General features: G+C 41.0%; 1 protein-coding gene across 4 annotated transcripts in view; it reads right to left on the bottom strand.

Moving 5' to 3' along the window:
* dip2bb (disco-interacting protein 2 homolog Bb) overlaps positions 1 to 12,338 on the bottom strand; it is a 257,746-nt gene that overhangs the window by 60,479 nt on the left and 184,929 nt on the right. For all 4 annotated transcript variants that reach the window (XM_039746742.1, XM_039746743.1, XM_039746744.1 and 1 more), the window contains 5 exons: positions 6,293 to 6,357; positions 6,110 to 6,203; positions 5,663 to 5,782; positions 5,458 to 5,572; positions 2,832 to 2,971 (listed from right to left, as the gene is read on the bottom strand). In XM_039746742.1, the coding sequence (XP_039602676.1) occupies positions 2,832 to 2,971; positions 5,458 to 5,572; positions 5,663 to 5,782; positions 6,110 to 6,203; positions 6,293 to 6,357 (534 nt within the window). The remainder of the gene's footprint in view (positions 1 to 2,831; positions 2,972 to 5,457; positions 5,573 to 5,662; positions 5,783 to 6,109; positions 6,204 to 6,292; positions 6,358 to 12,338) is intronic.

The raw sequence follows: 12,338 nt of genomic DNA, 5'->3' as shown, positions 1-12,338 counted from the left end.
TGAGGATGGACATAGTTGGCGAGTGAGAAACAACCACCGGGTTCAACGTTCCAAATGTGCACAGTGCATGTTTATTAAAACAGAATCCACATACAAGAGTGCAGTGCAGATAAGATAATGTCCATTAACCATTATAAAAAGCAGTGCTGTTGTGGCTGTTAAAATAAAATGCCCAATCTGAAAGATCCCAAGGGCTTCTCTGCAAGTCTCTCTCTCTCTCTTTCTCTCTGTGTCTCCCCAGCTTATCCCAGTGGGTCTTTCCAGATGGCAGCTGTGGCCACCTTCTTCCCGTATCGGTCCCTCCATCTCCCCAGATGTTCACTGGGTGTATACTTAGGGGAGAGCCATCCAAGTCCTCGTTCCAACTTACCAAGTCAAGCGGGGTCCCCCCTCAGTGCGCCATCAGCTCTGCTCTCTCTCATACCATTTTCTCTTCTCTACTACTCACAATTGCGCTCCCACTTTTCTCCTCCAGATTGCTCACAATCTCTTCTATCTACTGCTTGGGCACTGCTCTTTAAACTACTGGCAGGTGTAAGTGCCTAATTACACGCCCTCGGGAATTAACGAGGCAATTGGCTGGACCGTGTGCGTCTGCGCACGAATGCACAATAAACTGATCACCTCACCATACCCTGGAGACCCCCATGCAATGATGTCACTCACCATGTCAGATAAGTTCACACAGGTTAGGTCATGAGGTGTCCACAAACTTTTGGCCATACAGTGTACGTGGTTAAGTACTGCAGCATGCTGGTTTAGTATTTGAGCACAACACAATCAAATTTGCAGCCTGCTGTCACCCTTTGGTTCAAAACACCCCAGCCTGAACTACATCTAACAGCTTCTTTTTGCTGAAGGCGTCCATTCTGCTTCAGGAATGTGCAACTAAAAGGCCCTCAGGTCTGTTTTAATTAACCACATGTCTGTAGCAGACATTGCAGTACAGGAAGGCAATTCAGTTTTCCAAAGCTAATTGAAATTACTCTTACAGTTAACCAAAAATCGAAAGGCCAAAAAGTCTGAATGAGCGTAAGCCGTCCTAATTTCGGGTATTCAAAAGAAATGTGACGATTTACTTCATAAGGTAAAAGTACACAATAAACAAGAATAGCTACATCAAATTAATGAAATATTAAAAAGCATGCATCAATTCTAAATATTCTTGATTGTAACAGAACAAAAATTAAAAAGTACATCCTGCTTGTAATCAATGACCTTGAAATAGTCTAAAACAATACCCCACATGCTTATGGTTCAAATTTGTCATTTTAACCTTCTGGGAGTGACTCTAAGTGGGGTAGGACCACTGGTAAAAAATCCTAACAAAAATAGGTTCATATCGGTGGATCAGCAACCTTGAAAGAGCTCAAAGCGACACTCCACATGCCTGTAATTACCAATGTCCATTTTTTCCAAAGTTTTGTGGAAAGGAGTAACATTGTCCCTGTGTATCCCATTAGGGGGTCGATTGATGTGGCACTGCAAAACTTCAAATCCTTTTTACTGAAGACACTTATTGGTTTGCTCTTTATCGTAAGTATGTAATTTCCTGCACAAAATATGGTCCTAAATTGAAATGAAAATGAGGACTTTTTACATTTATAGGGGCATAAATAGAGGAGAACCTCAAAAAGAAAGACATTTTGCATAACTAGACATCAAGATGAGTTGAATGGTATATTATATGTTGGGGTTTCCTAGTATCGCTGAGCCATGCACCGGACAAAAAAAAATGCAGGAACCTCTACTATCTTGAAGAAGAATCTGGATGAGATATTAGGACAGCTTAGCTATCAGAGCATGAAGGTCAAAGTCAGAAGGAGGAAGAGCCAAGATACGGACTCTGATGCTAGGCTTGGGCCTACTTGAAAGAAAAGCTGACTGTCGCTAATGTCTTTGGATGGTTCTGAATATAACAAGGGGTGAAGCAGTGTCTGATCATCACTATATTTATACCGCTGCAGCCAATGATATTATCTTTGGCAACAGTCACATATTAGGAAGATAGTGCCATGTAAACAAATTAAAATATAACTTATTAAAATCAACTTTCTATTACCAGATGTCCACATGGCCATCCTCATCAAATTCTTCCATATGAATCCTGAAAGCCTTCAGGACTGACTTAGAACATCTATGTTTGGTAGAATGCCCACCTTGGGGGGGATTGCTGGTCAGTCTTTTGGCCTTGGGCCCACTGGAGATTTCTTTTTTCCCCCCAGCTTAACTTGAGTTTTTTTTTTTATTTTGTTTTTTCTGTCTTCCTGGCTATTTGACCTTACCTTTTTCTTTGTTACATACTGTATAATATTCCATAATCTTGTTTGTTGATGTTTTATATTAACTTCCTTTTTTCAACACTAGAATTACCAGAGCCTATGAGAAAACTCGTATATCCGGCCCACCTTAAATCCGTTCGCACCTCTCCGCGGGGGATGGAATAGCAGGCTGCTTGCTGCTTGTCTTAATCGGCAGATTTACAGGACAAAAGACGCTGACAGAGAGGTGTGAACGGATTTAAGGTCGGCCGGATTTACGAGTTTTCTCGTAGGCTCTGGTAATTCTAGTGTTAATTCATTATATAAAGCACATTAAGCTACATTGTTTGTATGAAAATGTTCTATAGAAATAATTTTTGTTGTTTCAAAATTAAATGTGAAACTAATGTCTGAATTGAAATACTCACATATTAAAAACGCAAAATTCATTAAAAGCATACATATGAAAGAGACTAACATTACAGTAAAATGATCAAACATCCCTAGTTCCTGGCTAGCCCTCCCCTCCTAAATAATTCTGACAACATCTCTGAACCCTCAACAACTCACATCCTGGCATGATGTGTCCGACGTCCTGAACAGTCAGGGCCGAATTCTTGTCCTCTGTGTTCACCCGAATCACTCCGTAGCTCAGTCCGCTCATAGAGAGAATAGCACGTGCTGGAAGTGGAGCCCCAGGGACACCTGGCCTGCAACACACACACAAACACACACAGACTTGGTCATGTTGACTGCCCACTAAGAATGATGAAAGCAGGGGCTTGGTCTCTTATTATCTCACAAACAGGCTGGCGTAGTGGCCACCAGCTAAGCCAGTCCCCAAACACTCACCTATAGCCCCAGTTTACACGACTCTCTCTGTATCCCAACTTTAAATACAGGAATGCGTACTTGATCATAGACGTTAAGCCACAAACCTATTATGGTACTACAGTTGGTACTACCATGCTGGACATCAAAAATTATAGCGTCTTCAGAAATAATTCAGGCCCCTTCTCTTTCTTCACATTTTGTTATGTTGCAGCCATTGATAAAATCATTTTAATTAATTTTTTTGCCCTCTCATCAAGCAACACACTATATACCCCAGAATGACTAAGTATTAATTAATTTTTTTGCCCTCTCATCAAGCAACACACTATATACCCCAGAATGACTAAGTACAAATGCAAGATTATAGGAATTTTTGTATATAAAACTGAAGTACCACATTGACAAAAGTACTCAGACCTGTTACTCAATACTTAGTTGAAGCTCCTTTGGCAGCAATTATGGCCTGGAGTCGTCTTGGGTCTGATACAGCAAACTTCTGCCGCTCTTGTCCTCACTGGAGACTGTCGGTGGACTGATATTTTCAGGTCTCTTCAGAGATCTTTGATTGGGTTCAAATTGAGGCTTTGTCTGGAATACTTAAGGACATTCACAGAGTTGCCTCTAAGCCTCTCCTGTGTTGTCTTTGCTTTACCCTCGAGGAAGGTGAGCCTTCAGCCCAATCTACGGTCCAGAGCGCTCTGAACAGGTTTTCGTTAAGGATATCTCTGTATTTTGCTCCTTTCAGCTTTCCCTCAACCCTGACTAATCTCGATGCCACTGCCACTAAAAAACAACTCCACAGCATGATGCTGCCACCAAAATGCTTCAATGCTGGAACAGAATTGTACAGTTGATGAACGCTGCCTGGTTTCCTCAAGATGTGACCAATCAATTCAATCTTGGCTTCATCAGATCAATGAATCTTGTTTCTCACTTACTGAGAGTCCTTTAGATGCCACTGTTTTGCAAACGCTTAACGGTCATTCATGTGTCGTCTGCCCACTCTGCCATAAAGCCAAGATTAGTGGAGTGCTGTAGTAGTGGTTGTTATTATAGGAGTTTCTTCCATTTCCACACAGGTTCTCTGGAGCTTGGCCCCAAGTTTACCATCAGGTTCTTGGTCATCTCTCTTACTGAGACCATTATCCTATGATCGCTAAGTTTGGCATGGTGACCAAATCTAGGAAGACTCATGGTGGTTCCAGACATTTCCATCCATCCACCCATTATCCAACTCGCTATATCCTAACTACAGGGTCACGGGGGTCTGCTGGAGCCAATCCCAGCCAACACAGGGCACAAGGTAGGAAACAAACCCCGGGCAGGGCGCCAGCCCACCGCAGGGCGCGCACACACACACACATACACAAAGCACACACTAGGGACAATTTAGGACCGCAAATACGCCTAACCTGCATGTCTTTGGACTGTGGGAGGAAACCAGAGTAGCTGGAGGAAACACACGCAGACATGGGGAGAACATGTAAACTCAACACATGGAGGACCCAGGAAGCGAACCCAAGTCTCCTAACTGCGAGGCAGCAGCGCTACCCACTGCGCCACCGTGCCGTCCCAGACATTTCCATTTAAGAATTATGTAGGCCACTGTTCCCCTTGGAGGTGCAGATATTACTTTGTAGCCTTACCCAAATCCGTGCCTCGACACAATCTTGATTCCTGTGTTCTACTGTCAATTCCTTGTTTTTTGTCGCTGGTGGACCTTCTACACACAGGTGTGTGTCTTTCCTAATCAGACCAGTCAACTGAATTGACCACAGGTGGACTCCAAACAACGTGTAGGAACATCTCAGTGATGACCAATAGAATAGAACACACTCAAGCCAATTTTGTCATAGCTAAGGGTCTGAATACTTGTGTCATTGAGATAGTTCAGTTTTTTTTTTATTTTTAGTTACTTTGGAAAATTCTTAAATCCTAACAGAACAAGATACAGAAAGTTATGGAAGATGATGATCCACTGTGGCAACCCCTAACGGGAGCAGCCGAAAGAAGGAGGAGGAAAATTCATAAATCCAGTTTTAGCTTTGTCACTCTGGGATATTAAGTGCTGCTTGATGAGGGAAAAATTGAATTGAAAAAATTTCAGCATAGGGCTGCAACATAAGAACACATGAAAAAAGTAAAGGGGTCTGAAGACTTTCTGAAGGCACTTCAGTCTATAAACAGGGTTCCCGTAATGAGGTATCGCTCCCCCTACCACAACAACCTGAATACAGAAGACCCTGCTTGACCCTTTCCATTCAAGTCATTCATCACAATATGCCACCAAAAAAATAACATCGTCTTCTTCAGGAGGACATCTCAAAGATGACAGAAGAGCAGTGTTAGGCCTGGCACATACCGGCGGATGGCGGCAGTCATTGCCTCAGGGGAGGTGGCACACGGGCAAATGACCTCAGGCTTCAGGCCATGACTCTGGAACACAGTGAGGAAGGCATCACATGAAGACACCGACCCTGGAAAAGATCAAAATAAAGGATGAAGTAGAAAGCAAGGGTCAGTGGACCCGTCACCAGCAGATGACCACATCCCATATCACAACTTACAGGGATTGGCTCCATCTGCTACAATAAGCATTCGTAGGGAACTGAGGTTGATGTCTCGCTGGTCTCGGTGAGCCATCATAGCCCAGTGCAGGTCTCGACACTTCACCAGAGCCACCTTAGCTGTGGAGAGACGTATGAGAACAAGTTAATGAAATTGGTATTTGGCTTTATGGCAGCTACTCCAAAACAGAAGGGTTGCATCCACTCCCATAGACTGCAGGGCTTTGAGAAGAACAAAATTTAGGCATTGATTGAGGATGAGATCAGGCGAATTCGACCTAGTAATCAAATGTTGAGTAACATCAAGTAGTCAAGAGAATGTTATGTTGTATCTCACTATGAAGGATGAAGATGAAAGAAAAAAAGGAGCCCCAAAAAAACCAAACATGTCATTGGAGGGCAACATATCTGGTATTGTGAGCCATTTGGGCAGAAGAGGTCACTCACCTTTGTGCGCATAGACTCGCTGCACCCAGGAGAGAGGACAGGCTTTCATGACTGCATAAGGAACGCTGACCGTGTGCATTTTATTCATCACGCTCTGAAGTGAGAGAGAAATGGGACGTCAGACACAAGAACCATAATCTGTAACAAGCTGAGCAGAACTAAAAAGGTGGAAATACTGCTTACAGAGAGAACCCCGTGCCAGAGTCCGACATCCTTCTTGAAGTCAAGAACATTCACCAGAATTTCTCCTGCAGCGGCAAAAACACAAAGAGAATGAGAGATGTGTGAGGCATGGCGTGAAGTGGATAAGGATGGGCTGATATCAGCAGCAAAGCTCCCATGTCCCTATAGTACAGCAGTTCTCTATCATTCTAGTGCCGTGACCCTTTAATACAATTTCCCATATTGTGGCGACCCCAACCGTAGTTATTTTCGTTGCTACTTCATAACGGTAATTTTGATACTGTTATGAATCGCAATGTAAATATCTGATATGCAGGATGTATTTTCATTGTTACAAATTGAACATAATTAAAGCGTAGTGATTAATAACAAAAACAATATGTAATTATATATTTTGAAATATTTATTTCTAATTACAAACAAATTAAATTTTGTCTTTATGACTTATGTTTGTTTTTCTTCATTGTGTATTGAACTGTATTCACCGTATTCATGTTGTATACTTATGTGAAAATGTGAAAAGCATGGCGTAGCATGGGTAACAGACTGAATATAACAACAGTAAACTACATTACTACAACATTGTTGTGACAGTATGTGTAAAAAGCCAACGTCAGTGCGAAGGTTGAGGCTGCTTCTTTAGAATATATAAAACGTTTCTGTTTTAACAATGTGTTTACACAGATTACTGTAGAAACGGAACAGACATGAAATGCGTGTGTTCCAAATAACGATCCATTTCCACTCTAAAACTCCACTTCACTCCCAATCAAGGCATGAGCTGGGAGAAGTTTGTGCACGTCTTAAGTCGGTGGGGGGATGGAATAGCCGGCTGCTCCTAGCTTCTCTTTATCACAGCACATTTAGAGGACAAAGGACACTGGCGGAGAGGTGTGAAGGGATTTAAGAAGCGATTTAAGGTGGGACGGAATTACGAGTTTTTTCGTAGGCTCTGGTAATTCTAGTGTTAAATTATATTGTTTTATTATTATTATTATTGGGGTGCCTCTCCCTTCAGTAAAGGACATATTTTACAAACACAGTGTCCACAAGGCCTGCAGCATTGTGCAAGACCCCTTACACCCCTCACATGGACTTTTCACACTTCTGCCATCCAAGAGCAGATACTGCAGCATCAAAGCCAGATCTGCCAGGCAGCAGGATAGTTTTTACCCCCAAGCTGTCAGACTCCTTAACACTGTGCTGCCCCCTTGGATCTTCCACACTGCCTCAACCACCACTAGAAACAGAATTTTTATACATGAAAGCCACTTTCCTGCAAAGACGAGTGTGCATGTAGAAAAGAACTGAAAATCTCATACTGACCTTTAAGTATTTGGACACTCTTGATATCCTTCTGCTGTGAAACATTCTGACCTGTCATTGTTTATACATGTCTTAAACAACTATTATCATACACTGATAATTTCTGTATTCTCTATATCTATTATTTATTTATTATATTACTTATTGACTATATTTATGTATCTAGATTGCATAATACCATACATTGCATCAATCTTGTCTTTGCACAATGTCTTGTCTTGTTTGTGTTTTAATTTTAGAAAACTTCTAATTTTTTATTTGCACATCATGTTGTTACGCTGTGGACCCCGAGCTTCGCAATTTAAAATCTGTATAGACAATAAAGTTTGCTTTGACTTTGATATACAGTGGTACCGCGGTATACATCCGCTTTGGAATAAGTCCAACTTGGTATACGTCCTGTTTGAACACGAAAACTTTTGCTTGGTATATGACCTTTGTTTGGAATACGACTCGCATGCTAGAACGCTGCGCGCTACCCTTGTTCACCTCACTCGAGACAAAGCCACGACTGCCCACAAGCATCAGTACGCCAGTTGCTAGCATTCAGTGAACAACCTGCGCTATAACTCTGTAATTTTCACGTGATGTTGTGTTTTTTCTCATAAATTTTAACTGATTGTTGAAAAGTATGAAGGTGGCATGCGTATCCGGGACATGGCTGCTGCATACCGTTTGCCGAGAACGACGGTATCTACGACTGTGAAAAACAAAGACGTTATTAAAAAGTAAAGTGAGGTTAAATTTTCATTTGTTTCATCTAATTGCTTTTGTATTTATGTATTTTAGTATTAAGCAGTGTTTAAATTATTTTATACAACCCCATCAATGTATAATATGCCAATAACAATAGGATTTTTTGTCATGGGAACGGATTCATTATTTGCCCTTTATTTCTTATGGGAAAAATTTGTTTAGTATAGTAAACCTCCTGTTTGGTATAAGTCAAAGGATCTGGAACGGATTAAGGATGTATACTGAGGTACCACTGTACTTATCATTCTTAACACATTGTGTAGATTTTTGTTTTTTGTGTAAATTACTTCATTATTATTTTGTTTCATTATTACTGTTGTTGGCGTGGGTGCCGAACCTTTAACAGCTTTGCAAATCCTTTCTTTGTCTGTGTTATGTTACAACATCAGTGTGAGCCTCTCCCAGTGTTCACTGAGTTAACTGAGAGAGGGTTAGTCGTACTGGCAGAGTTTGAGCATTCATTTGTTTTCTGTTTTAACATTTCAGCCTGCTCATGATAAACATTAACAGATAAAGGAGTTCAGCGTGATTTCATCGCTCCTTTGTGGCGGTTCACACAAAGCGGCACATCGTGAGTCACAACGCTGAAGATTTGCCGGTTAACTGGATTCAAAGCCAGAGCGCAGCAGTACAGCACATGTGGTGAGGTTACAATGGGACAACTTAAAAGTCACATGTGATCGCATTCGCTTTCTTTCCTCCTTCATACTTGCTTGATCACTTTAATTTTTGTGTCAAGATCAATTGTGTTTTTTCCTGTAATTTTAACACAAATGTAACTGAACGTAGTCAAATCCGCTGCAGGTAATAAACTGAGATCAAGATGAATGAATATGGAGCTGGTGTGGCGAAAACTGTGAGACACAGTAACAGTCCTAATGGGTCAAATGGGTCGTAAGACGCGTAAGGTTGTAAATCGACGATTATTTGTTCTTGAAATTAACAGGTGTCTTATGCAGATTGTATCTGTATATAATTAAGCTGATTTACGGATAGACTAAGCATTACAATGTACCCTCCAGTGTATGAACTGTGTCCAGATGAAGATGGCACTGCATTCTTACTGTTTTGAGACTTGGGGGCTTAGTGGTCTTTTGTGTTTATCAGCTCACTGAGCTATGTCACAGCTACAGTCATGTCAAAAAGTGAGTACACCTCTATAGATGAAGGTGGTCTACAGTAATCCTTCCTCTATCGCGGGGTTGCGTTCCAGACCCCCCCGCGATAGGTGAAAATCCGCGAAGTAGAAACCATATGTTTGTGTAGTTATTTTTATATATTTTAAGCCCTTATAAACTCTCCCACACTGTTAACATTATTAGAGCCCTCTAGACATGAAATAACACCCTTTAGTCAAAAGTTTAAACTGTGCTCCATGACAAGACTGAGATGGCAGTTCTTTCTCACAATTAAAAGAATGCAAAGATATCTTCTCTTCAAAGGAGCGCCGTCAGGAGCAGAGAATGTCAGAGAAAGCGCTCGCTAAGAAAAGCAAACAATCAAAAAATCAAGACGTGCTTTTAAGTATGCAGAAGCACCGCGATAAGGCGGCATTTTGTAGAGGAGCGTCCGTGTCCTCTGGGCAAACAGCCTCTGTGCAAAAACAGCCCCTCTGCTCACACCCCCTCCGTCAGGCAGAGAGAGTGAGAGAGACAGAGAAAAGCAAACAATCGAGCACCGCGCGGGAAGCATATCTTATATCATTGAGGAGTTTTAGTTAATATGTAATACGTGCTCTGATTGGGTAGCTTCTAAGCCATCCGCCAATAGCGTCCCTTGTATGAAATCAACTGGGCAAACAAACTGAGGAAGCGTGTACCATAAATTAAAAGACCCATTGTCTGCAGAAAGCCACGAACCAGCGAAAAATCCGTGATATATATTTAGATGTGCTTACATTTATAATCCGCGATAGAGTGAAGCCGCGAAAGTCGAAGCGCGATATAGCGAGGGATTACTGTACAGTAACACACATCAGGTCACATTTACATTTTTAATGCACTGTATAACTTAAATAATCATAAATGTCAAATTTGGAATTGGAGAAAGTATGTGCACCCCTATATTTATCATTTATTTATCAAATTAGAATGGGGTGCTAATCTTTAGAACATCATTAGAAGTCAAGCAAAATGACACCATTTCTTGGCTAACTAAAAAAATTACAATACAGAGGCTTTCGAGGCAACTCGGGCCCCTTCTTCAGGCGAGATGGAATTACATCTTACGAAAGTTTGCATATCATAATCTTTCTAGTTAGCCAATACAAGGTGTCATTTTGCTTTGACTTCTAATTACATCCATAATGGCTAACACGGTACAACACCCTAGTACTATGAACATCATTAGAGATGACCTTCTTTGAACATGTCTTATTTAAACCTCAGACATTTACTTTGCTCTGCTCTTTGTTGTTGATGTTTGTATAATCACCAAGCTGAGATCGAAGGAGCTCTCTTTGTGAGGTCATCAGAAACAAGGTTCTAGATGCTTATGGTCTGAGAAGGGATTTAAAAAGATCTCCAAAACATTCCTAGAGTCTAGAAGATCATCTACACTCTTTAAAAGTGAAGGTGCCCGAGTGGTTCTTCAGAGGGATGCCATAAGGGAACCATTTTTGGTTTCCAAAAGACCCATCCCACATGAAGGTTCCAGAAAGACCCTTTATTTATTTGGATTCATAACAGCCTCCAAATAGGAAATAATCGTGAATAGAAGGTAACAGATCTGTGAAATACTAATGAGTTTATAAACACTCTTGATGCATACAACAGCACTGGCCAAGTCTATTTTAGTGTCCAGTTTAAGCAGCCAACAATACATTAAAGATTTCATTTTATTCCCCTCATTTTAGGAAGTTTAAAGAATCAAAGTGTCACTAGAGGACCATTATTTTTAAGAGTGTACCAGTGGAAAAGATTAAAAACATCTGTCAACTTGTTTAGGCTAGGCCTTCCTAAGCAAGTTCAAGCTTGAGAGCAGAACAGGACCTTCTGGAAGCTCTTGACACTGTGGATGTCAAAGTACATGAGTCTACCATTAGAAAGAGGCTGCACAAGATTGATTTACATGGGAGGTGTGCCAGGTGGAGAAGAGAAAGAATTTCAGGCCAACAAACCCAGTACTTTGGGAACAATATGCTTGTTATTTAGCCACAGTACCAGACAACATGCTTTGCGGAAACCAAAGACAACACTGTATCAGAAGAACGCGATACCAACTGTAAAGCATGGTTGTGAAAATGTTCTGGTTTGAGGCCACACCAGAGACTGGACATCTGTTAGTCTATTCCACTTGGAAATCTTCAGTGTAACAGAGGGTGCTAAAGTATAACGTGAGACCACCTCTGAGAAGATTGAAGCTCAACCAAAAATATATAATGACCCTGAGACTGGTTCCAATAACACGTTGCATATTGTATGACTGGAGAGATTTGTCTTCAAAAAACTATTGAATGTATGGCCAGTGTTGAAGTAATAAAACACTAACTAAATACATTTTATTTTGGAAAGATATGGAATGTGAAGACATGTGTGCAGCTGGGAAAAGTAGAGTTTAAAAGGCTTTAGTGGAGGTGGATGGAAACGTTTGGCCTTAGCTGCACCATGGTGGTGTAGGGTGCTGTAGTAAAGTCAAAAAATCTGATTCCACTAGCTCAGTTCACGTGACAAAAAAAATTCACAGACGTGCCTGTCTCGCGGGATGTGAAAGTGTCTCTCTTTAAAAGATCTCTCTTCCAAAGTGTCTCTCTTCCAAACATCATGTCTCGTTGCTGGAAAAAGTCTTGTCCCAAAATTTTTTTATATAATAGAAAGATTTTAATGGTATTAGTTTATACAAAGATTTCTCTCTGCTTATTTTCATTTCCTTTATGTTTTATAAGTACTCATTATTTAATGACTTTTTTTTGTATATCATCTGCAGAGAAGCCAGTGCCCTCAACCATATTAACAGAACACCCCTC

The sequence above is a fragment of the Polypterus senegalus genome, chromosome 3 (genome assembly GCF_016835505.1).
Source record: "Polypterus senegalus isolate Bchr_013 chromosome 3, ASM1683550v1, whole genome shotgun sequence".
NCBI lineage: Eukaryota > Metazoa > Chordata > Cladistia > Polypteriformes > Polypteridae > Polypterus > Polypterus senegalus.
The sequence above is the reverse complement of the archived record's forward strand: the minus strand, read 5'-3'. Positions and strand labels throughout refer to the sequence as shown.